At 42.5% G+C, this 27,487-nt stretch overlaps 1 protein-coding gene across 1 annotated transcript in view; it reads right to left on the bottom strand.

Moving 5' to 3' along the window:
* Positions 1 to 27,487, bottom strand: part of tm9sf3 (transmembrane 9 superfamily member 3) — a 148,134-nt gene that overhangs the window by 61,496 nt on the left and 59,151 nt on the right. The window contains exons 7-8 of the mRNA XM_072582943.1: positions 13,200 to 13,366; positions 3,112 to 3,206 (exon numbers count right to left, since the gene is read on the bottom strand). Coding sequence (XP_072439044.1) covers positions 3,112 to 3,206; positions 13,200 to 13,366 — 262 coding nt within the window. The remainder of the gene's footprint in view (positions 1 to 3,111; positions 3,207 to 13,199; positions 13,367 to 27,487) is intronic.

Below are 27,487 nucleotides of genomic sequence, written 5' to 3' on the forward strand. Positions count from 1 at the left end.
GTTAATTCAGGACTCCAAGAATGGAATAGTTCTCATCACCAGCTTCTCTATACATGTATGTTGCAACAAAACATTGATTTTCTTCTAAGCTATCCTAAGAGTAAAAATCCACAAGACAGCTGCAGCCTGAGGCCGCCCTGACTCGTGCAACCAAAAAAAAACTTTCCAATTCAATTAATGCATTCAACAGCTTTATGAATGGTTCCAGAGTTTTAATCTGAGATCCCCAACAATCCATCCATTTGCTGATCACAGAGAGATACTCTCTGGAATTGTCTTACATTTGATTGGCTTGACCTGGAGACCAATCTTCCAGTCAACAAGATCAAATATATTTCCTCACTGGTATCAAAATGCAAATATATCTTGATGGTGCTATTAACCAAAACCAGATACAATGCTTAATTCACATACTAATCTTTTGCTCACAATAGTTTAGCTCTGTTTACCTCACGAGTCATGTTCTACAGGCCATGATGTGGATGAGCTGGTGTTGGACTGGGGTGTACAAAGGTAAGAATCACAGCATCATATTATAGTCCAAAGGTTTATTTGGAAGCACTTGCTTTCGGAGCACCGCTCCTTCGTCGGGTGGTTGTGGAGTCCAAAGATCATAAGACACAGAATTTATAGCAAAAGATTACAGTGATAGAAGTCTTTCATCTTTTCGAATGCAGGTTTCAGTTGATTAATATGTAAATTCCACCTTCCCGAGATGACGCAAGGTATTATAACAAAAGGTGACATCTCAGCTCAGATAATGCATGAAAGGTGTGAGGTCAGAATCTGTCTGCATCCCAATCTTGAGTCAGACTGGTTCTATTTCCAAAGTGGAATTTACAAAATATTACATGGATTGACTGCCAACAGATTGAGCGTTTTTTGAGCAAAAATAGAACGTTCTGCAAATACAAATTCATCCCATAGACTTGTATGTGTTTGTGGGTGGGTGTGTGAGAGAGGGGGGGAGAGAGGGGGGGTGGGGGGGGGAGGGAGAGGGGGGGAGAGGAGAGGAGGGGGGGGGGGGAGAGGAGAGGAGGGGGGGAAGGGGGGGGGGGAGAGAGGGGGGGGAAGAGGGGGGCGGGAAAGAGAGGGGGGGGGAAGAGAGGGCGCGCATGTGAATGTGTGCACGTGAGTGCATGTGTGTTTGCTTGTGTGAACGCTTGGTAAAATGTGGGAGAGGGTGTGGTGGAGTATAAGCCTTGTGAGAGGGTGTCTGCATAAGTGAGAGTGTGGGGTGTGCGTATGAGAGAGAGTCTGCGTGTGTGCGTGCGTGTGAGAGCGTGCGTGAAAGTGTGTATAGTGTAATGGGGCCATCTGTAGTTGTGACATGAACACAAGATCCTGGTTGAGGCCACCCTCATGGGGACCACACACACACACTTTACCAAGCTTTCACACAGGCAAACTCTCTCTCTCTCTCGTGCACTTTCAAGATTATGGGGCAAATTTGTATCTGCAGAATTATATTTGCTCAAAAAAACGCTCAATCTGCAGGCAGGACAAAGTGAGGAGGATTCCTGTTGAAGAGCTTATGCCTAAAACTTAGATTCTCCTACTCCTCAGATGACGCCTGTCCTGCTGTGCTTTTCCAGCACCATTCTCTCAACTCAATCCGCAGGCTGTCAATCCATGTAATATTTAGTAAATTCCACTTTGGAAATAGAACCAGTCTGACTCAAGATTGGGTACAGACAGACTCTGACCTCAGACCTTTAATGCATTGTCTGAGCTGAGAAGTCACCTTTTGTTATAAAGCCTTAAGGTATAAGTATGCGCAGCAAGTTAATTTACATACTTAACAACCTGAGCTACAAATCTTCTCAAAAACTGTTAACCTTAAGTTATCTCGAGAAGGTGACTTAAAAGACGTTCTAAGATTTACATATTAAATGAACCGAAACCTGCATTCTAAAAAATGAAAGGCTTAACAATCCAGGTTTGTTCACTGTAATCACTGTATGACACTATAATCTTTTGTTACAAATTCTGTGTCTTATGATCTTATACTCCACAACCATCTGATAAAAGAGCAGCACTCGGAAAGCTAGTGCTTCCAAACTAACCTGTTGGGCTATAACTTGGTATTGTGTGACTCTTAACTATGTTCTAGAGGAGTCAACGTAGAATGTTGACTACCAAGAATTCCTAATCTCTTAGCTCAATCTCTAATCTCAGTTATTTCAACAAGCTATGGAATATTTATGTACCTAAATATTTATTTTCTGTCACTGTTATACCCAGCTATTTCACTCAATCCTTCATGCATTTACTAATCTCTCTCTTCAGCATTAACTCTCCCTCCTGGCACTCTGCCAATCACCAGGTTTGAATAAAATGGATTTAGCAATTTGATTAGAGAAAAACTTCAAAACATTCTGATGATATCAAAGTTGGAGGTGTGGCAAACCGTGAGGATGATGCCAATTGAGGAACTGAATACAAAAGAAGGGAAGTTCTGTTGGACATTCATTAAGCTAAAGAATTGCATCCAGTTCTGGTTGCTAATTCAACGAAGGACCTGATGAGGGTCAGGAGAATTCAGAAGACACTTAAAACACAGCTAAAAAGCAACACAAAGTTGAAGCTTTTCCTAATGCACTCAGCAGGACTGGGACAAGAAACCAACTTGGAAGGAAACACTGATTTCCACAGCCCAGTAAGATTAGTTTGACTGTGGCTGACATTGAGAAGCAATCTGTCAACGGTCACATATTTCTGCTTTATTGTATGTATTATAGATGATTTATTTATTCTAGTTAATTCCTTTAGTTTAATATTGGAATGCACACAAATGCAGCTGATCACATCATTGTGGTTGGCCTGTGCACCCTAAAGATACTGAACAGAAAGGTTAATCTTCTGCTGCTTTCTAGTAAACCCTGCCAGATGATCAATGGTCATCTGTCTCCCTTTGCTATATTCCCTTCTCACACATCACCATTTCATGCCGTTCCCCAAGGTCATAGAACACTGTGACATTCAGCAGTTAGTTTCATAGATCAATTCTGTACACTGGCAAAACACCCAGAACATAGCAAATCAGCTATTACATTGAACCCTACAGCAAGAAATTAAAGTACAAAATACACAATGAAATGCACAAAATACCTCCTTGTCGTGCATAGAGGCTCCCTCCAAAGTAACCATTTAGCGGAGATGTTGCCGCAAACACAAATATGGCCGTACTTAGCATAGATCCTCTCCTGAAAAATGAGGAAAACAAAAAGGAGGTCATGCCTAAAAATTCAATAGCACTTTTGTAGGTAGTTCATAGACACTCAATACAGAAACTGAGAATTTCTCTCTTGCTTGAAGCCAAAATAGTCCAGTTCTAAAGAAACAAGTAGTCCAACTCACTTTAAACAGTATACCATAGGAAATCGTTGTGATTAAACTCAGTAAATCAGAATTCCTAACAGAAACATTAGTTTGTGACAAAGTAGGCAACACAAATCACATAAGATGTGAGGTCATGGCTTTAGCAAATATTAAAATGCCATGACTTGCTGTTAAGCGTATCACTGATGTCACAAACCTTATTAGTTCTTTGAGAACCAAACAGGTGGATGAGGGTAAAGCGGTTGATGTGGTGTATATGGATTCCAGTAAAGCATTTGATAAGGTTCTCCATGGTGGGCTATTGCATAAAATACTGAGGCATGGGATGGAGGGTGATTTAGCGGTTTGGATCAGAAATTGGCTAGCTGAAAGAAGACAGAGGGTGGTGGTTGATGGGAAATGTTCACCCTGGAATTCAGTTACTAATGGTGTACCGCAAGGATCTGTTTTGGGGGCCACTGCTGTTTGGAATTTTTATATATGACCTAAATGAGGGCGTAGAAGGATGGGTTAGTGTCACCCACAAATTTACTAAGGTTGGTGGAGTTGTGGATAGCGCTGAAGGATGTTGTGGGTTACAGAGGGACATAGATAAGCTGCAGAGCTGGGCTGAGAAGTGGAAATGGAGTTTAATGTGGAAAAGTGTGAGGTGATTCACTTTGGAAGGAGTAGCAGGAATAGAGATTACTGGGCTAATGGTAAGATTCTTGCTAGTGTAGATGAACAGAGATCTTGGTGTCCATGTACATAGATCCCTGAAAGTTGCCACCCAGGTTGATAGGGTTGTTAAGGCAGCATACGGTGTATTTGTTCGAAAATTCTACCAATAGAAGCTATGTGGCCATGCAGCAGCTGTATAAAACTCTTGTCCAGCTGCACCAGGAGTATTGCATACAGTTCTGATCACCGCATTATAGGAAGGATGTGGAAGCTTTGGAAAGGGTTCAGAGGAAATTTAGATTAGATTCCCTACAGCATGGAAACAGGCCCTTCGGCCCAACCAGTCCACATCGACCCTCCGAAGAGTAACCCACCCAGACCCATTTCCCTCTGACTAATGCAGCTAACACTATGGGCAATTTAGCATAGCCAATTCACCTGACCTGCACATCTTTGGACTGTGGGAGGCAACTGGAGCACCCAGAGGAAACCCATGCAGACATGGGAAGAATGTGCAAATTCCACATAGACAGTCGCCCGAGGCTGGAATTGAACCTGGGACCCTGGTGCTGTGAGGCAGCAGTGCTAACCACTGAGCCACCGTGCCACCAGGATGTTGCCTGTTATGGAGGGAAGGTCCTATGAGGAAAGGCCAGGGGACTTGAGGCTGTTTCCATTAGAGAGAAGAACGTTAATTGACACATATAAAATAATCAGAGGGTTTGACAGGGTGGACAGCAAGAGCCTTTCTCTTCTGATGTTGATGGTTAGCATGGAGGGGGCATAGCTATAAATTGAGGGCTGACAGACATCGGACAGATGTCAGAGGTAGTTTATTTATGCAGAGTGTAGAATGGATGTGGAATGCACTGCCTGCAACAGTAGTAGACTCACCAAGTTTAAGGGCATTTAAATGGTCATTAGATAAACATATGGATAAGAATGGAACAGTGTAGGATAGATAGTCTTCAGATTGGTTCCACAGGCCAGCTCAACATAGAGGGCTGAAGGGCCTATAGAAGGGCTGTAATGCTTTATGTCGTGCCAAACATGACACCAAATTAAACTAATCCCTTTTGCTTGCCCTTGGTCCATATCTCTCTATTCCTTGCTTATTCAAGTACTTATCTAAAAGTCACTTAAACACTCCTATCGTATCTGCCATCACCACCACCACCCCTGGCAGTGTATTCCAGACTTCTGTCTCTCTCTGGGTACACATCTCCTCATATCTCACATTTGCCCTTCTCACCTTAAATGCATGCCCCTAGTTTTGGACATTCCAACTCTGGGAAAAAGGTTCTTACCATAAACCCTATCCATGCATCTTAATTTTACAGACTTCTTTCAAGTCTCCCCTCAGCCTCTGCCACTCTAGAGAAAATAACACGAGTTTTTCTAGCCTCTCATTATAGCTCATAGCCTCTAATCCAGGTAGCAACTCTTCTGCCCTCCCCAAAGCCTCAACACCTTTCATTCAGAACTGAATTAAATACTCTAAGTATAGCCTAACCAAAATCTTATAAGGCTGCAACATAACATCCTGACTCCTGTACTCAATTCCCTGAACAATTAAGGCAAGCTTGACATATGTCTTCTTTATCACCCTGTCTACTTTTGTGGCCAATTTCAGGTGGGTATGGACTTGAAACCCAAGATCCATTTGCACTTCAATGCTGTTCAGGGTTCTGCTATTAACTGTATACTTTTCCTTAATGTGTGACAAAGTTGCTCCTTTAACAAGGGTATGCAGTCCTTGGCTTCTTTTTTTGAGGAGGTCGTAAACGACGCAGACTCTGAAAAGTCTGGAGGTGGAGGGTTTTAGGGCCAAGTTGATAATAACTAACAGAGCCTGCCTCAGGCAGTAGGCTTATAAGTTTATAAAAAACCACATGCACAACAAAAGGGGTGTGGCCTGTTCTCCCAGCTCAGCTTTTCTCTTGTTTGGGTTTGGTTTTTAGCAGTACAGGTATTCCCCTGCTTTTCGCAAGTTTGCTTTATGCCATTTCGCTTTTACGAAAGACCTACATTAGTACCTGGTTTCACTAACCAAAAGAAATCGAAAGAGCATTTTTGCTTTTACGAAGAAAGACAAGAAGTGAAAACAGTGTTCAGCATTTGTTTTGCAGCGAACCGTTATAGAGGCAGTGCGCACCCTAAGCAGTGAGAGTGGTGCTGCCAAGCTCCTTTTCCAGAATTGTTAATTGATGACCCTCTTCCTCTCTCTCCAACATCCCAGTCTCCTGTATGTCTCACCAATAACTCAGCTGAACATACCATCACCACCACTTCTTAGCCTTCAGGGTGCTCGCTGTATTCCTGATTCTGGTCGGTGAAACAACATTGGAAATACATTATTTCTACTTTATAGAGGCTGTGTATTTATCATACTATTCCTGCTTTTAACGTATGTTTGTGTTATTTGGTAGGTTAGTTATTGGGTCTGAGAATGCTCAAAATGTTTTCCCATATAAATTAATGGTAATTGCCTCTTCGCTGTATGCTATTTCGGCTTACGAAAGGTTTCACAGGAACGCTTTACTTTCAGATAGCAGGGGTTACCTGTTGTGTGTAGAAATGCTGCTAGATCCACAGAAGCAGGTCCAGGCTGGTACTCTGACTTCTTTCCTGTAAGAACTTGTGTTTGTTTCACCTTTTATGCCAAAGGGTGTGTATGGGGATTGTTGCAAGTAGTTGGAACAGCATCATTAAATTTAGATAGTCTGCTGGGTTTTCGGATAGGATAAGTTATTTGGCATTCTGGATTTCTGTTTTGTGTTTCATTCAGTAATCCTGTAAATAAATTCTGTTTTTTTTTAAAAACTAAGTGGCTTGACCAGCTGATTCTGCCCTGGAACATCTACTTTACACCTGCTTAAAAGAACCAGTAAAGTTAGGGTCTGGGCTACCTTCTTGAAATGTTTTGAGGGATCTGACCGGGTCTGTAACAAATGCTCGATCTCCCAAAGTGCAGCACCTCACACATACCCAGATTAAACTCCATCTGCCAGTTCTCTGGCCGTATCTGCAACTGATCTATATCCCACTGTATCCTTTAACAACCTTCCAGACTGTCCACAACTCTAAACAACTACTGTATCTTCTGCAAATTTACTAATCCACCCATCTGCACTTTGTCATATATATAAACGACTTGGATCAAACAGCAAAGGTCCCAGCACAGATCCCTACGGAACATGTTAAGTAAATGTTAAGCAGGTGGCCTTAAGTGCAACCTTAAAGACAGTCTGAAAACTGTGTCTCAGTTACTTCCACAGTTGAAATTTTAAAAAAATTTAATTTCTCCATATCTTTCTGATGATACTAGGAACACCTCACCCAAGAAAATATTTCTCACCTGAAAAGGCTTAGAATGAGTGAGTGTTGCAGGTTGGTGAGGTACATGTGCTATTACAACCAAGCCTGATCACATTCTCACCGAATGTGCTTGCTTGAAAAAGTGTGCGCATATGCAGATAGTAATCAAGGACAGTAATCCTGGCCAAAATTTTAGTTCTCCAAGCTAGAGGACTGATGCTATTTGATACAACCTGAAGATTGTTCGGAATACAAGGTACAGTTGTATTCATATGTACTAATGTTGCCCTCTGTTGGAGGATACCAGTAGCAATATCGGAGAACAAACAACCCCTAATATTGTTACTGAGAAACTTGTTAAAAATGCAGCTTGACACCAGGAAAGTGAAGTTACATCTCACCAGCCTTCATGTCCACACAAAAGTCAGGTGGGAGGTAGAGTGTGGAAGTTTGCACAAAAAAAGTCAGAGGCAAAATTGTGAAAGCTGACAGTGTGTAACAACAGAGCAGACAATTCAGCCACTTGAACCTGCTCCATCAGTTAATACCATCATGGTTAATCTCACTTGGCCTCAATTCCATTTTCTTGCTCACTCTCATTAACCCTTCAACCCGTTACCAATTTAAAAATCTGTAATCTCTTTAAATCTGCTCAATGCCCCAGCAACCATCATGGGCTCAACATTTTGAGAGAAGTAATTTCTCCTCACATTTGTTTAAAAACTGCCACCCCTTATTCTAATACTATGATCTCTTGTTCTACACTGCCCCATAACAGGAAACATCCTCTCTACTTCTATTTCGTCAACCTCCTTGGCCATCGTATAAACCTCAATTAAATCTCCTCTCTTCTTCTAAACTCTTAGCAAGTATCGGCCTAAACTGCTCAACCTCGCGCAACTACACCACTCCTCAAGCAAAGGGAGCAAAGTTGTTCATAAAACTCCAGGTGCAGTCCCACGAATGCCTTGTATAGTGGCTGTAATATATGGCAATAGCCTGGATGTGAGAGGTTCCAATGAATTGGAAAGATTAGAATTTTGGTATTTATTGCTAAAGGTAAAAGCAGTTAAGTGTTGCTGCAACTACACAAGGCACTAGTGAGACAGCACCTGGAGTACTGTATACAATTTTGGTCCCCTTGCTTGAACAGAGATGGAGTGCAGCTGGAGGAGATTCAGTAGGTTTATTCCAGACTTGAGCAGATTTGTCTTATGAAGCGAGGTTGAGCAGTTTAGGCCGATACTTGCTAAGAGTTTAGGAGAGGAGATCTAACTGGAGGTTTATACGATGGCCAAGGAGGTTGGTGAAATAGAAGTAAAGCGGATGTTTCCTCTTATGGAGCAGTCTAGAGCAAGGGATCATAGTTTTAGGATAAGGGGTGGCAGTTTTAAAACAGATGGGAGGAGAAATTACCTCTCTCAAAATGCTGTGAACCTTAATCTTTCAATTCACTGGAACCCCTCACATTCAGGCTAATTCCATATAGTAAAACCAATGGAGCCACAATCTCTGCTGTCACTTCTTTTTAGATCTTAGGATATCGTCCATCAAGCCCTGGGAAATAGTCTGCCTTCAATCTCAAAAGCGTGCTCAGTACATTTTTGCCCTAGTGATGATGATTCCTCCCTTTCTCTCACCTCTGCATTACATGTTACTATTACGATAGTCCTCCACAAAAAGTAAAAGAAAAATATTGATTTTGTGAGTACCGCACTATTAATTCCGTAGTCTCATCCTCAAAGGGACCAACATTCATTTTTGGCTACTCTGTTCCCTTTACATATTTGTAGGAGCTTTTGCTCTGTATTTTGCATTTGTTTTGCTTCATAATTTACTTGTGCTCTTTATTACGCTTTTTAGTAACATTTGTTGAATTTTAAAATGTTGCCAATCACCCAGCCTGCCATCCACCTTTGCAATATGGTATGCCTTAACTTTTGTCTTTATATTATCTTTAGCCTTGTTGTTTAGCCCCTCATTTTTTCCTCTTTTCTGAAATACATTTTAGTCGGGAGCAATTGAGTATCTCCTTAAACATCGCTCAGTTACAACGAGATCAATAACTGATCCCACCTCATTAAACAATCCCAAATTCAGAATAGCCTGTTCCCTCATTGATTCATGAACATAACTAGGAGCAAGAGCAGGCCATCTGGCACTTTGAGCCCTGCTCCACCATTCAATAAGATCATGGCTGGTCATTTTGTGGTCTCAGTTCCACTTACCCGCCCTCTTACTGGAACGCTTAATTCCTTTACTCTTCAAAAAGTTAACTTAGCTTTCAAAACATTAACTGAGGAAGCTTCAACCATTTCACTGGGCAGGGAAATCAACAGATTCACAACCCTCTGGGTGAAGACGTTCCTTCTCAATGCAGTCCTAAATCCGCTACCCTTAATTTTGAGGCTGTGGCCTCTTGTCCTAGTTTCACCCACCAGTGAAGACATCCTCTCTGCTTTTATCTTTTCTATTCCCTTCATCATTTTATATGTCCCTGTAAGATACCCCCTCATTCTTCTAAATTCCAATGAATATAATCACAGTCTACTCAGTCCTTCTTCATAAGCCAACCCCCTCAACTCCGGAATCAACCTAGTGAATCTCCTCTGCACCCCTTCTAGTGCCAGTACATCCCTTCTCAAGTTAAGGAGACCAAAACTGCATGCAGCACTCCATGTGTGGCTTCACCAACACCCTATATAGCTGCAACATAACCTCTCTGCTTTTAAACTCAGTGCCTTTAGCAACGAAGGACAAAATTCCATTTGCCTTCTTAATCACCTGTTGCATCTGCAGACCAACCTTCTGTGATTCATGCACAAGGACACCCAGTTCCCTCTGCACAGCATGCTGCAACTTCTTAACATTCAAGTAATAGTCCTTTTTACTGTTATTCCTACCAAAATAGATGACTTCACATTTATCAACATCGTACTCCACCTGCCAGACATTTGCCCACTCACAAACTATGCCTCTTTGAAAAGTTTCACAGTCAGAGTGCCATCCACAAACTTCAAGATACGACATGTGGTCCCCAATTCCAAATCATCCATCTAAATTGTGAATAATTGCATTCCCAATACTAGTCCCCAAGGCACACCACTAGTCACTGATTGCCAACCAGAATAACACTCATTTATTCTCACTCTTTGCTTCTGGTTGGTTAACTAATCCTCTATCCATGCTAATACATTGCCCCTAATGCCTTGTACCTTTATCTTATGCAGCATCCTTTTGTGCGGCACCTTGTCGAATGCCTTTTGGAAATCTAGATACACTACACCTACTGAGTACCCGTTGTACGCTGTGTTCGTAATGTCTTCATAAAATTCCAAAAGATTACTTAAGCATGACCTGCCCTTCACAAAACCATTCTGCATCTGCCCAACGACACAATTTCTATCTAGATGCCTTGCTATTTCTTCTTTGATACCAGACTCGAGCATTTGCCCCACTGCAGACGTTAAGCTAACTGGTCTATAATTCCCTATCTTTTGTCTACATCCCTTTTGAAGATAGCTTTCAATGCTCTCTTAAATAACAATGGATTTTACTCTAACAGTCTATCCAAAGTGCTTATGTCACAGAGTCAGAGATGTACAGAACCTTTGGTCCAATCCATCCATGCCGACCAGATATCCCAACCCAATCTAACCCCATTTGCCAGCACTTGGCCGATATCCCTCTAAACCCTTCCTATTCATATACCCATCCAGATGCTTTTTAAATGTTACCATTGTACCAGCCTCCACCACTTCCTCTGGCAGTTCATACCATACACACACCATCCTCTATGTGAAAACGTTGTCCCTTCGCTCTCTTTCATATGTTTCCCCTCTCACCCTAAACCTGTGTCCTCTATTTCTGGACTCCCCCACCCCAGGAAAATAACTTTATCTATTCATTCTATCCATTCCGCTCATGATTTTATAAACCTCTAGGAGGTCACCCCTCAGCTTTTGACGCTCCAGGGAAAACATGCCCAGCCTATTCAGCCTTTCCCTATAGCTCAAATCATCCAACCATGGCAACATCCTTGAAAACCTTTTCTGAAGTAAAGAACTTCCTCACATCAGCCCTAAATCCTTTTACTTAATCTGAAGTTTTATATAAAAAAAGTCATACATTGCTAGTGGTCCATGCTTTATTGCCCCAGGGAAAGTGATAGTTGTGAATTTCCTTTTTGAAATGCTGCAGCCCATCTTGTGTAGGCAGACCTTTAGTACTGTGAGAGAACCCCAATACTTTGAATCAGCAATAAAGGGAGTGAAAAATGCCCAATGAGGCTCAGTGGAAAGTTTTCAAGTGCTGATGGCATTCCCACATGACTCTGACCCAGATAATTGGTTTGGAAGGTGCTGTTGAAGGAAGCTGAGTGAGTTGTAGCAGTGTAAAATATAAATGGCACACACTGCTGTGTCAAAAATGGAAGTAGTAAACAAAGATGAGGGATCAGTGCCAATCAAGTGAACTGCTTTGTGATGAACAATTAAGCTTGAGTATTGCTGGAGTTGTGGTCATCCATGCAAGTGGAGAATCAGACTCCCTACTTGTGTAAGGTAGGCAGCATTTAGGAAGTCAGGTGGTGAGGTATTTGATGCAGTTTTTCACCTTCTCTTGTAGCCACAGTATTTATATTGTTAGTCCAGTTTAGTTTCTGGTTAATGGCAAATCCAGAGATGTCAACAGTGGAGGATTCAATGAAGGTTAAATCATTAAATGCCCACTGAAGATGGTTGCTTTTGGCAGTATTGCTACTTGCACAGAAAGTGAGGTGCATAGGTCATTTCAATTCAAAGACAAATGGGTGAAAGTATCAGATTTCTGCTAACACAAAAGAACATAGCAGCTTAAAACTGAATCAAGGGGCATGCAGAAAACTATACAAAATTTCTTCAGGCTATGGTCATTTAAATTTTCAGTCTGCTCATCTTTGCATATTGAGTTTGTTACTGTTGTGTTCAATGTATTTACATTCTCTGAGTGGGGGATGAAACTGAACATAAAATTAAGGACTCTATATTTCAGTCTTGCATGGCACTGGTGAGTCTACATCTCAAATACACTGTAAGGAAGATGTATGTGCATTTGAGGCAGTTCAGAGGTAATGTCATTTATGCAATTGATATTTCAAATGAGCAGCTGCCTTACGAAGTAAGGTCGAATAGATTGTCACTTTTTCACTGGAGTTTAGAAGAGTAAACGGTGATTTCACATTGAAGTATACAAAACCCTGAATGATCTTGATAAAGTAGACATGGAAAGAATGCTGCATCTTGTGAGTGCAGAACTAAGAGACATTTTAAAAATTAGGGTTTGCCCCTTTAGGGCAGAGATGAAGAGATTCTTTTTCCCTGACATTGTCGAACTTTGGAACTCTATCGCATAGGACAGTATCACTGAGATCATTTAATATTTTTAAGGTTGCGCTAGGTAGACTCCTGTCAGGCAGGCAATCAAAAGTTATTGAGAATAGGTAAGAATGTGGAACTCAAAACAAAAAGAGACCAGCCATGATCCTGGTGGAGGTGGCTCACAGAGCTAAATGGCCAACTTTTGCTTACAATTTGTTTGTACGATGGGTCAGTGAGGAGCAAAAGCTCATTTTCCCACACCAACTTAGAATGGGTCTTAAAGCAGTAGCCTGGGAAAGTTCTACATGGTTCATTGCTTAGAAGTCCTTGCCGGAGAGCTAATGTATCACACAAGACAATACAATCACCTACTCAGCTAGAAGAAAGCGATAAAGCCACTCACAGCATCTTAAAAAATGAACTTATCCCCTCAGAGCTGCCACATTTTTCATATCGGAGGAAGCGCTACACACTTTTTCAAAAATACTAATAATTAAAACAACAAATGAGACGCATACTTACTCTGTGTATAGGTCTTCAACCATTGCCACAACAATAACAATGAAGGACACAAAGAATATCTGGCAACCAGATCCTATCAGTGATGAAAATATTAGCGGATGGCTAGATGGTCTGAATACATCACCATGAACTTGTTTCCAACCATACTCATCTCCCAGGTCTCTGTCCTATAAAATACAATTTCACAATGGATTAGATCTCTATCTCAATAAGCTGGGCAAAAGTAAAAGTATTACGAGAAACATTAAAGATCCAATATCAAAACTGGAGAGCAGTGTGAGCCAATTTCAAGATGACTTTGAAAAGACTTACAGTATGACTTGTTTGTGTTTGTCCCTCCTATAGTACTACAGCTTAAATGGCCTTTTTGATGTAAACCATAAAGCCTTTTCTTTGATATAGATTACATCTAAATACTGCAGCAGTAAGTAGATAGGATAAGAACATTTTGATCTTCAAGATAGTAATAATTCGAAGTGCGAAACTGAGACACCATAAATGCTGCAATGTAAGTGCTTAAGAGTATTTGAATTTTATACTAATCCAAAAAAAAGCACAGCAGCATCTCCCAGGCATTAGGTTCTCAGCTGAAGTAAGTAAAGGACAAAATAAAACATACAATAAACAGCAACTGTATAATATCCTCATTCACTCCAAAGAAAATGTCAAGTGCAAGTTAGCCAATCAAAAACAACTGGAGTTATCATTTTAACATTACGCACATCTAGCTATTAAACCTTCACTAGAAGTGCAAAACAGATTTACAGATGGATTATAATCATTGCTACATTTCCCTAGATCTTACAACCAGTTTAGAATTTAGTGTTATGTTGGCATGATGTGCAACTGCACATCTGGAGATGGGTTTGGCAGCCATTAACTCTTAGACAGGCAGAAAGCTGGAAGAACATGTGGGCGGCATGGTGGCACAGTGGTTAGCACTGCTGCCTCACAGCACCAGAGACCTGGGTTCAATTCCCACCTCAGGCGGCTGCCTGCGTGGTGTTTGCACATTCTCCCCGTGTCTCTGGTTTCCTCCACAGTCCAAAAATGTGCAGGTTAGGTGAATTGGCTATGCTAAATTGCCCGTAGTATTAGGTGCAGGGGTAAATGTAGGGGAATGGGTCTGGGTGGGTGCGCTTCGGCAGGTTGGTGTGGACTTGTTGGGCCGAAGGACCTGTTTCCACACGAAGTATTCTAATCTAATCTAAACACAGTGAGCCAGGCGGAGAAGTCAACATTTTGGGTGTAACCCTTCTTCAAAACTGGAGATGGGTGTAGGGGTTGGGGTCGAGGGGGGTGGGGAAGACGAGGCAGGGATAGGTGAAGACAGGTACGATCTGTTTGGTCAGTGAGAGGAAGGAATCCAGTAGGTGGATGGAAGGAGTGAAAGGGAGGGACAGGGTCTGTGAAGGGAGTCAGGAGATGGGAAGGGAGGTTATCTGAAATTGGAGAACTCAATGTTGAGGCTTCCGGGTTGTGGCTGCCCAGGCGGCAGATGAGGTGTTGTTCGTCCAATTTGCAGTTTCGCTCATTGTGGCAATGGAGGAGGCCAAGGATGGTCATGTCAGAAAGGGAGTGAAAAGTGGAATTACAATGGGCAGTGACTGGGAAGTCCAGTCGACCCCTGTGGGTTCGTCTGAGATGCTCAGCAAACCGCTCCCTAAGTTTACGTTTGGTCTCCCCGATGTAGAGAAGACTACAATGGGAGCACCTGGTACAGGAAACTAGGTTGGAAGAGAGGCAGGTGAACCTGTCTCACCCAACTGTGTACCATCTCCCCTCACCTCCATTCAGTGCCCCAAACAGTCCTTCCAGGTGCAGGTGGTGCAGTAAAGTTAGAGGAACACCACCTCATCTTCCAACTGGGCAGCCTACAGCCTGAAGGGCTCAACACAGTTCTCCAATTTCAAATAACCTCCCTTCCCATCCCTCAATTCCGTCCCCAGCTCCTCCCCCTCCCTACCACTCCTCCCAGGCACATACCAGATTCATTGACCCTCTGCCTGTCTGCATCTATCCCCATTTCATCACCCTGACCCTGCCATCCCCTTTATCTGCAGCTCCCCCTACACCTACCTCCAGTCCTGAAGAAAAGGTTAAACCAGAAACTTCTGCACCTGCTAATGCTGCCTGGCTTGCTGCGTTGTTCCAGCCTCATACCTGCCTACCTTGGATTTCAACATCTGCGTTTATTTTTGTCATTAACTCCTAGACATCAAAGTTCAATATCTACTCAGCAAGCATTGGCTGGCATGTACTATGGCTGAAGGCCTCAAGCAGCTCTATGCTGACAACACAATGCAAAATCATTCTGAAAGATAAAAAAAATGTTCTTGGGATGCAGGCATTTATTACCAGGTTCTTTAAAAGTTCTTGAGATGACAGTGAACTACTGCAGTCCATATGGTACACCTAAAATGCTGTTGTGGAGTGAGTTCTAAAAATTTGACCCAGCAACATTATGAAGCACAGTAATGTACTTTCTTGTTAAAATGTATGTGGACTAGAGGGAAACATGGCTAATATTTCTCTGCACCTGCTGTGCATGGCCTTTTGGGCAATACAGTTTGTGGGCTCCAAGTGTATTGTGAAAAAAATTGACAATTTGTCTCATGCATTTTTTTTGTAAATATTTTAACTTAAATTTTTTAACTTCACAAACATATAAAATTAATGAAAATACAATAACAAATATCAGTATAATAAAAAAACACAAGTTACAATACAACTACTGTCGACTTAACCTACCCTATGATACCAAACAAACCCCAACACTGTGCAAAGCAACACCAAAAAAAAGCAAAAAAACCCACAAAATACAAATCTGCTATGCTCGGCGCAAAGCTCTCAAACAAAGGAACGGGAGCATTGTATATATACCTGTATTAACTCAGGAGACCCCCCTCCAGGACCCAGGGCTTGACAAATCTAACCATCCTGGTTAAACAAATGCCCTAGTTAAGATAATTGACAAATCTGTATCCAAATAACTCAAGTAGGGCTGCCATGTCTTATAAAAATAGCTTGTTGTGTGGTGCACCATGTTTGTAAAAATGTCCAAGGGAATGTGCTCCATAACTAATTTCTGACAGCCCAGCAAACCCGGCAGGTTCTCAGACACCTGATTCATCAGGATATTCTTCCATGCACAGAATGCAAAAATATTAAATAGTTTCTTCCCATGCCCATCTGAAGGTAGTAAATTTGGTAGACCTAAGAGGAGAGATATCGGGTCTACTTTGACTTCTGTCCTCAATACCCTCCCTATCTCTCCCGTCATGGCACTCCAATAAACACTGAGTCTGTGGCATACCCAGAAGCAATGGGTAAGAATACCTACACTTATTTTACATTTGGGGCAGACTGAAGATGCCCCTTTTTAAAACTTCGCTAGATGGTCTGGTGCCAGATGAGCCCTGTGCAGAACATTTAACCACGTAGCGCATGTCCTATTACAGATTGAGATCGTTCGAGTATTCTCCCATGTTTCAGAAGAGATCTCCACTCCTAGCTCTTGCTCATAAACCTCACATAACCGGTTAATATCCTGCCAGGCCCTGCCACCCAGCAGACGATAGAGGGCACTAACCGAAAGGGTGCTTGTGGAACATAGCAACAAACTCTCTTCTTCTGGATGAATTCCCTAACCTGAAAAAAAATCTCTGCAAACCCGTATTTGCGGCTCAGTTGCTCAAAAGACATCATTACCTCCCCCTCAAACAAGTCTCCCAAACTAGAAACTCCTCTTGCTGCCCATAGTTTGAACCCTGAGATCATCATCCTTGGTTGGAACCCTGGCATGCCAACTATAGGTGTAAGTGATGAAATCTTGGATAAACAACCCTCACTCTGACGCATTGCCCTCCATGCCTTGACCAAACTAATGACAATGGTCCATAACTGTCCTCATCTTACCCATGAATAACATGTTAATAAGAGGGCACTTTGCCTGGAAGGCCTCGATATCCAGCCATATTGAGTTTGGATTGTTACCTACCCAATCGCAGACAAAGGACAGCAGGGAACTCAATTGATACCTCCTGATGTCTGGGAAATCAACTCCTCCCCCTCCATGAGGCAACTGCAATTTAGTAAGTTTGATGAGGGGCCACCCACAATGCCAGACAAAGGAACCAAACCACCCCATAAGCTTCCGCAGCATTGACCTGGAAACATTATAGAGAGCATACGCATGGGATAAAGCAAGCGAGGAATAAAATTCATCTTAATGAGATATATATGGCCCAGCCATGAAATTGGAAGAGCCTCCCATCTCTGGAGATCTCGCCGAATATTGTTGCGCAAGTGGGCAAAATTAGCCTGAAACAAAAGATCAAACTTGGGGTAATAAAAATGCCTAGGTATTAGAACTCCACCCGTGACCACTTAAAAGGGAACTTCAACTTCCGGCACACCCTTAAGGTTCCCCAAAGGTATAGACTCCCATTTTGCGAAGTTAATCTTATATCCTGAAATAGCACCAAATGAATCGATACATTGTATCAAATGGGGGTTGGAGGTCATCGGGTTTGATAAAAACAGAGGGACATCATCCGCATACAGTGTAATCTTGTGTGCCCTCAATCCCACTGCAGAGCGGTTATGTGGATGTTCTGATGAATGGCCTCTGCCAGCGGCTCTATCACCAATGTAAACAACAACGGTGAGAGGGGACAGCCTTGCCGACTACCCCAATCCTAAAATTCCCACACTTCACCCAGTTGGTGGCGATATAAAATGGCCTCCACCCGGCCATTCCACCCGGTCAAATGCTTTCTCTGCATCTAAGGAAATCACCAACACCTGAATCACTGCTGACAAACTTGGACCATATTCAGCAACCTTCTAATATCATTAGATGACCTACAGCCCCTTATAAAGCCTGTCTGGTCCTCTTTAATAATATGGGGCAACTCACTTTCCAATCTCAGCACCAGGATATTGGACAGAATCTTGAAATCTGAATTTAGTAGAAAGATGGGCCTGTAAGAGGCACAATCCTCAGGAACCTTGCCCTTCTTAAGAATTAAGGAAATATTAGCTTCTCTCAAAGATGGTGGGAGGCACTCACGCATATAGGAGCGATTGTACAACTCCAACATCAGCCCTGACAGAATCCCTTTAAACTCTTTATAAAACTCACCCGGAAGACCATCAGGGCCAGGCGCTTTCCCACTCTGAAGTTGCCCAGCTGCCTCCTGTATTTCCTGAACTGCCAAATGGGCACTAAGGAGAGAGGCCTGTTCCAAGGTTACCCCTGGAGGTCCAAGTTCTTAAAAAAGTCACCATTTTAGCTCTCTTGTCCTTGCAACCTTCAGACCGATACAGTTCAGAGTAAAAGCTCCGAAAAGCCTCATTAATCTTTTTAGCATCATATGTAAGGACTCCGCGCTGTCTCTGATTGCAGTAATGGATTGGGGAGCACGCTTTTTCCTAGTCAGGTACGCTAAATATTTCCCTGGCCTATCCCCATATTTGAAAAGCCTTTGTCTAGCAAAAGCAAGTTCTTTCTTTGTATTTTGTGTCAGTATTGAATTCAAGGCAGCCCAGAGGGCTGTGATCCGTTGTACCTTAGTCACCGAAGGCCGCGTAAAATGTGCTGTCTCAGCGGCTTTTAACCACGTCTCAAGTAGACACTGCTGTTCCTCCTTCTGTCGTTTCCAGCTAGTCGAATACGAAATAGCTAATCCCCTAGCAAAGGCCTCAGCAATCTCCCATAGCCTAGACGGATTACTAGCCGTGCCTGAGTTGATAGTCAAGAATTCCTGAAACTGCTTCAAAACTTACTACACAAATTTGGAATCCTTAAGGAGAAAAGGGTTTGCGGCACTGGCGTTTGGACCTAGCCCTTCACTCTTGGCCTTAACCTCCAAATATACTGCTGCGTGATCAGAGATAGCTTAATTCCCAATTTTACAACCCATAATCAAATCCAGAAGGGCTGAGGGAGCCAGAAAGAGCTCAATCCTCATGTGACATTTGTGGGTTTGAAAAAAAAAAGGTGAAGTCCCTGACAGTAGGGTGAAGACATCGCCAAGTATCCACCAGCCCCAACTCCTTGCATAAGCCAACCACCTGCTTGGCCTGCGAAGAAATAGTTGGGAACCCGCAAGGCATCCTGTCCACTGTCAGATCCAAAAGACAATTAAAATCCCCCCCATAGTAATGCGCAGTGTACCAAAAGCACTCAACTTAGAGAAAGCACTAATCAAAAATTTGAAGGGATGAGCCGGAGGAGTTAGACATTTAAAATGTCATATTCCTCCCCATATATCAAGGCTTTAAGTATCACAAACTGTCACTGCTCATCTTTCATCTGCTCTAATAATGTGAACGGAAGATTTTTCTGGATAAGTATCGCCACTCCCCTACTTTTAGTAATAAAGGATGAAAAGAATACTCTGTTATAACCCTTCTGTTGTAATTTCAGCTGGTCCCCATCATCAAGATGGGTTTCCTGCAACAAAGCGATTTCAACCCTTTCCCTCAAGGCTAGAAAGCATTTTTGTTTCCTTTTAACAGGTGAATGACTTCCCTTAATGTTCCAGGGACACCATTTAATAAGACACTCGCCATATCCCCTTTCAGAGACTCTTGAACACCTCAGAGGGAGAACCCGGCTTACAAAGCGCCGAGCATAAGTAAATAAAGACTCTGAGTCGAAGAACTATATATACACAAAAACTACTCTACCATAACTATAAACACCTATTACTATCAAAAAACTACAAAAAAAATGATAAAACCTTGAATGGAAGACTCTTCCCCCTGCCCACAGATGGCACTCACCCTACCAATCCCCTCCTTCACAGCTCCTTCAAACCCAGACTGTGCCCTAGCCTGAGGCCGACAAAAAAAACAAAGGAGACAATCCTTAAATCAACAGAAAAAAGACAAAGTCAGGATGAGCACTCCACCTATCCCTGACTTCATGTCACCCCTACTTGTGACTAAAAGAGAAACAGAACAAACAAAAGGGGAAAAGACAAGAAAGGACATCCACAAAATTTCCCATCAGAAAATCCAGTTATTAAAAGAAAAGGAAAACATGGGGAAAGATAGAAAAAAGAACAAGCATTAATCATATTCTTCAAGCCAATCCATCTATTTTAAAATGTCCACAAAGGTTTTAGCTTTTTCCGCTGAGTCAATGTATAAAGTGAGTCCTCGTGGCAGAAACGAAACACTGCAGGGTATCTCATGGAGTATTGGATGCCCAGGTTCCTCTTTTTAACTTAATTGAAGGACTTCCTCTTTCGAATTAGTTACTGAGAAATCCTGGAAAAACATGATTTTTGACCCCTTGTACAGCAGTGCCTGCGGATCTTTTCCCAGGGATCTGGAAGCTTCTATGACTTTTTGCTTGTCCTTATATGAGTGGAAGTGCACTGGGCCTGACCTGTGCAGTGTAACCTGATAAGCCCTGTCAATCTGCAGCCTACTGGACTCTATGTGAAAGCCCAAAAACTTGAGCAGCCAGCTTCCAAAGAAGCTGACTGGCTGCTCATCTTCAGGGAGCTTGGCAATTCGGAGATTTATCCTCCGACCTCGTTTCTCAAGGTCGTCGATGCGGTCTCGCAAGGCCCGCACCTCTCGCTCCAGCACCTGGATCTGACTGGATGAGGACTCCATCGCAGTTTCCGAGGCCTTAGTTTGACCCTCAACCTCCTCCAGCCTCTCCCAGAAGCCCTGGATCTCCTGCTCATGCTTCTGTAGCACGGATGCGATAGGTTGGACATGGGCACGAATCTCCCCATGTATCTCCTCAATCACAGCCCCAACTTTCAAGGTATGTCTCTCCATCGCCACAGCCAATTCCTGTGAGTCTACCAGGTCCCCGGGGGTTCAGGAGAGACTGCTGCTGCAGTCTCTGGTGTGATAGGTGCTCAGGGGAATGTCCTCCCTTCTGCAGTTTGCTCGCTTCTTTTCTCTTTGGCATCCTTCCCATTCCCAAATATTAACAAATGTGTGTTCTCTAAGGTCTTAAACTAATAATTCCACCACATAAGTTGGCCAGGGATGGCAAAAATCACCAGTAAGCCTTGGCTGTTAGGCAGAACTGTCAACAGCAGTTCTACAGAATCGCTGCCATCTTGCTGAGTCTGTCTCATGCATCGTATAGATGGTAATCAGTGCACTGAATGTGATGGATGAGGTTATAATCAGGCAGAATGCGTTGTCCCAGATGGCATTTGAATGCTGCTTTTGGAGTGACATATATCCATCTAGATGGAGATATTCCACCAGACTCTGCAGCTAGTAGACAGGCTTTAAGGTCTGGAGTCAAGCACTCAGTCATGTAGTATGGGAACAGACCCTTCGGTCCAACTAATACATGCCAACCATAATCCCAAATTAAACTAGTCCTACCTGCCAGCTCCTGACCTGTATCCCTCCAAACCTTCCATATTCACATCCTCACCCAAATCCACCACTTCCTCAGGAAGTTCACTCCTTACATGAACCACTCAGTGTTAAAAGAAATTCCCTTTATGTTTTTAAATCTTTCTCACCTCACCTTAAAATTGTGTCCCCTCGTCTTGAAATACCCCCATCCTCGCAAAAATATAACTGCCACCAACTCTATCCATATCCCTCATCATTTTATAAATGTCTGTAAGGTTGCATCTCAACTTCCTACACTCTAGTGAAAAAAAATCCCAGTTTCTCCAGCCTTCCATTATAACTCAGACCTTCTATACCTGGCAACATCCTGGTAACTCTCTTCCGAATCCTCTCCAGATAAACAATTCCTTCTTATAACTGGATACAGTATTCCAGAAGAGGCCTCACCACTATCTTGTACAACCTCAACATGACTTCCCAACTTCGACACTCAAAGGTCTGAGCAATGAAGGCAAGCGTGCCAAACATCTTTTTAACTACCCTGCTTATATGTGATGCAAACTTCAAAGAATTATGTACCTGAACCCTTAGATTCCTCTGTTCTACAACACTACTCAACACTGTACCCTTAGTTGTATAATCTTTACTCGTTTGTTGTACTAAAATGCATACCTCGCATTTATCTCCAATGCCATTTTTGAGCCCGTTGACCCATTTCATTAAGCTCTCTTTCCAAGACTAGCATCAGATTTTGGGACATTGGTTGATTTGGATTTATCTCTAATTTTGTTTATGTGATGTAGCTGAGCAGTTTGCCAAAGATGAGACTACATCTTCACAACTATTGATTGGTGGTCACTCACTGGCACTGTGATAGACAAGATGCTTCTACTATAGGTAAACTGTTAAGGGCAAAACTAAGTGGGTTTTCCCCACACGTCAGTTTTCTCACCAACTGGTGACAGGCTCAATTTGGTAGATATGCCATTTAGGACCTGGCCAGCATGGTCATAAAGTGCTACTAAACTACCCTTGATGATCTGCATTGAAGCATCCCAACATTCTTGCTCTTGCTATTCTCAGTAGTACTTCTAGCTAGTGTTCACATGCAAGAGTGCTGAGTTATTAACTAAGGAAGAGGTGGTAGGTGGCAAGCAGATTTCCTTGCTTATGCGCGATGTGATATATGAGATCTGATGTCTATGTTAGAACTCAAAGTTTGCATAAAGATTTGTAGCTCGAGTGCTCGTTGCAGTGATTGTGGGTATGTGGGTTGTGGATACTCCCATAACTTCATCTGCAGGTACGAGCAGACAAACAGCGCGACAAGGACCTGCCATGACCCAACACACTAGCCACACTACCTGATATCAAAAATGTCTCAGAACAGCTCGACTTCAACTACTGATTCATGAAAGCACATAAACCAACAGCCATGCTCAGATAACAGCCCACCAAAACAAAAGACCCTATACCTATCACATACAAGACTAACCTAATTTACAAGATTCCATGCAAAACTGTACAAAACGCCACATAAGATAAACTGGCAGAGAACTAGCCATCTGCATCCACGAACACCACCTAGTGACTAAACACCATGACCAGCTGTCCCTAGTAGTTATACAAATAGGTGACAAAGACCATAAATTCAAATGGGACATCACAACAATAATAGAACAAGCTAAACAGAGCAAAGCCAGAGAATTTTAGAAGCATGGCACTCATCAATCAAACACATAGACCTAGACCCAATATACTGGCCAGTACAACGAACTACTGGAACCGACAAACTGAAGCAGGAGGAATGGATACAAATAAATTCCAGAAGAGAGTCCAGCAGCACTTCACAGGAGGCTCGAAAGCACTGAAGATGTTACCTAGACAAGGGATGAAACGTTTGCAAGTCAACTTCCTAGTTCGGTGAACATACCCACAACCACAGCACTGTTGGGAATTCCTCAGAGCACACGCTCTCTCTCTCTCTCTGGCAGGCTGTTTAGGATTGCAGTCGGTTGGGTAGAAGTGAAGAGTGGATGCGTGCAGTGAAGTAGAAAGTTATCCAAATTAACCCAGAGAAGGAACGTCCACAATTCTGGTCTCCCTGCTATAAGAAAGACGAGGGCAGCACGATGGCTCAGTGATTAATACCGCTGCTTCTCAGTGCCAGGGACCTCTGTTCGATTCCACCATTGGGCGACCACCTGCATCAAGTTTGCACAATTCTTCCTGTGTCTACGTGAGATACTCCCCCCTCCCCCCCCCCGCCCAGTTCCAAAGATGTGCAGCTGAGGTGGACTGGCCATGTTCAATTGCCAATAGCATCCAGGGATGGGTGGACTAGCCATGAGAAATGCAAGGTTACAGGGACTAGGTAGGGAGGTGGGATGCTCTTCTGAGGGTTGATTTGGACTCAACAGGTCAAATGGCTTGCTTCCACAGTAAGTATTCTATGGTTTCTATGAAACATGAAAGGATTCAGAAAAGCTTTACAAGGATATTGCTAGGAATGGAGGGTTTGAGCGATAGAAAGGGGCTGAATAGGGTGGGACTTGTTTCTCTGAAGTGTCAGAGACTAAGAATGAGGAGGGGCATGATAGTCAAGGTCTTTTACCCAGGGTACAAGAGTCTAAAACTGGAAGGCAGAGGTTTATGGTGAGAGAGGAAAGATTTAAAAGGGACCTGAGGGGCAACTTTTTCACGCAGAAGATGGTGTCTGCGTATGGAACAAGTTGCCCAGAGGTGGAGGCAGATATAATTAGAACATATTGTGATGAAACTGCTACTTTAATAAGGCATCCTTGGCATTTTTTTCTTCAGAGAGGTCAGAAAAGACACAGTCTTTGAAAAGTCTGTTTGAAGGGTTTTAGGGCAAATTTGATTGTCGCTAACAGATACTGCCCCAGGCTTTAAAGTTTTAAAAACTCACTTGCACAATGAACGGGGAGTGGCCAGTTCTCCCAACTCAGCTTTTCTCTGATTTGGTTTTGTTTTTAGGCATTCTGGCTACTCACTGAAAGCAGTCAGGCAGTTTTAAAGCTGCTGGACCCAAAGAAACAGGTCAGTGCTGACCCTCCTCTCTCTCTGACATCTCTCCTGTAAGACCATGTGTTTAATTTTTACCTTTAGCACCAAGTGGTGTTTATGGGATTGTTGTAAGTATTTAGAAGAGCATCATTAAGTCTGTTGAGTTTCTGGATAGGTTGTTATTCTGTATTCTGTTCTCTTTGTGTTTCATTTGGTAATCCAGTAAATAAACTTTTATTTAAAAACAAGTGGTTTGACCAGCTCCATCCACCAGAATATGTGTAACACCTGCATAAAACAAAGTTAGGATCTGTGCTACTTTGTTGAAATGTTTTGAGGGGGTCTGGCCTGGTACATAACAACAATAAATGAGCATCTGGACGGGTACACGAATAGGAAGGGTTTAGAGGGATATTGGTGAAATGCTAACAAATGAATCTAGATCAGTCGAGATTGGCGCAGATAAATTGGACCTAAAAATTGGTTTCCATGCTGTATAACACTAAGGCTTTATTCGCTTCTGACTATCATTGCGTTGTCAACCCTCATGCTTCGGTCTCCAATGAACAAGACATATGCATTAATGGTGAGTGAAGAGTGTGGGACACTGGCAGGAAAGGTGCGATTCGGAGACCATGACAATATCAGATTGCTATTCAACTACCCTCTGGGATGACAAGTCTACTGACCTTAATCAGGGGAACTACACAGTGTTGTTGGGTTGGGTGTACTGGGATCAAATACAAGAGGGTCATTATAGTTTTATTCATATCAGACTTTCCTGTAGTTCTTTGACATAACTGGAGGTTTATTAGACTACTGTACTTCAGAGGATAGTTCAAGTCAACAGCCTGTAATAGCAGATAGATCACACAAGGGTAAGAATGCAAATTTCCTAACCTAAGGAACATTAGTGAATCAGATAGGTTTTACAATAATGTAGAAATGTCACAGCCACTCTCACAAAACCAGCTGTTTAATTCCAGAATTTTGAAAACAGGAAACATAACCAGGTAATAATCTCATGGTTTTCAAGTATTTCAGAATCCTAGTCAAACATTTGGGTTCAACAAGGATGTTCAGGTTAAGTGGATTAGCACTGATAAATTGTCCATAGTCCCCTGGGATATACAGGCTAGGTGGATTACCCATGGGAAATGCAGGGTTACAGGGACAGGGTCTGGATGGCATGTTCTTTAGAGGGTCAGTGTGAATTTGATGGGTCGAATGGCCGACACCCACACTGTTGGGATTCTATGAATTGGTAAAGAATTGAACTTGCATTCAGGAAAAAAAACTGAAATTGGAAACCACATTCAGTAATGGTGCCCATAGAACCAGCACTGATTGTCGTAGAGACCCATCTGACTCATTAATATCCTTTAACTCAGTTGATCAGACCCTCAGCAATGTGGAGGACTCAAACACCCTCTGATATGGTCGAGTAAATCACTCAGCTCAAAGGCAATTAAGGATGGATAACAAATACTTGTCTTGCCAGCAATACTGATATCCAAGCAAGAATAAAAGTAGCTAATGCATTTAAATTCAGTTCCTATCGTGTCGATATTTATTCATCAAGATCCCTGGATTTCCAGTTCAATAACAAGTCCACTACATTTACTGGTCAGAGTATTAAATACAGGAAGTTGGAAGGTCATGTTGTGGCTGTACAAGACATTGGTTAGGCCACTGTTGGAATGTTGCATGCAATTCTGGTCTCCTTCCTATTAGAAAGATGTTGTGAAACTTGAAAGGGTTCAGAAAAGATTTACAAGGATGTTGCCAGGGTTGGAGGATTTGAGCTATAGGGAGAGGCTGAACAGGCTGGGGCTGTTTTCCCTGGAGCGTCGGAGGCTGAGGGGTGACCTTATAAAGATTTACAAAATTATGAGGGGGCATGGATAGGGTAAATAGGCAAATTCTTTTCCCGGGGGTCAGGGAGCCCAGAACTAGAGAGCATAGGTTTAGGGCGAGTTGGGAAAGATATAAAAGAGACCTAAGGGGCAAACTTTTCACACAGGGTGGTACATGTATGGAATGAGCTGTCAGAGGAAGTGGTGGAGGCTGGTAGAATTGCAACATTTAAGAGGCATTTGGACGGGTATATGAATAGGATGGGCTTGGAAGGATATGGGCTGGGTGGTGGCAGGTGGGACTAGATTGGGTTGGGATATCTGGTCGGCATGGACGGGTTGGACCGAAAGGTCTGTTTCCATGCTATACATCTCTATGACTAGTGTGCACACCTAATCAATGCTAAAAATGCTTTTGACATAACCTATTTTTGGCTTCCTTAATAATTTTCGTCTTTTCATTATTCTTCTCTATTGATTTGTGGGCTCTTTGAAAGGCTTTTAATTAACCTTACTGAGTAAAATGATCAGTACCATATGAAACCTACAGAAACTACAGTCAAATTTATATCTGCTGTAGCATCTCTTCAGTTATTACAACATCACAACTAAACATTAGTATTAAACTACTGATTGTTTTAAAAACAATAAGTGCTTTGGCAAAACAAAATATGTTCTATTTTCAAGTACAAAATGAAAGTTTGTGGACTTATGACAAATTGTTGTTCAAATAACTGTTTTAATAAACATCTTCTGCTCTCAGCATGAACAGCGAGGGCACACAAAAATTCTCAGTCCAACTGGGAAGATTTGGATTATTCATTTCAACAAAGAGTTTGCAGAAAGGAGTAACTCCCAGTCCATTTGAAAAGTTACTAAATCATCATCATGAGGCATAACATTTGATTTTCCAAGATGCAAAGACTCCCAGTGACCAGCAAAATGCAGATCGCTTATGAGGACAAACCTCATAACACGAAACCACACAGGCAGAAACCGTGCAGATGTTTTTTTAAAAATTTGGTTATCATGTGGTGCCTAAAGGAATTATCAGAA

This window comes from Chiloscyllium punctatum, chromosome 13 (genome assembly GCF_047496795.1).
Source record: "Chiloscyllium punctatum isolate Juve2018m chromosome 13, sChiPun1.3, whole genome shotgun sequence".
NCBI classification, from domain to species: Eukaryota; Metazoa; Chordata; class Chondrichthyes; order Orectolobiformes; family Hemiscylliidae; genus Chiloscyllium; species Chiloscyllium punctatum.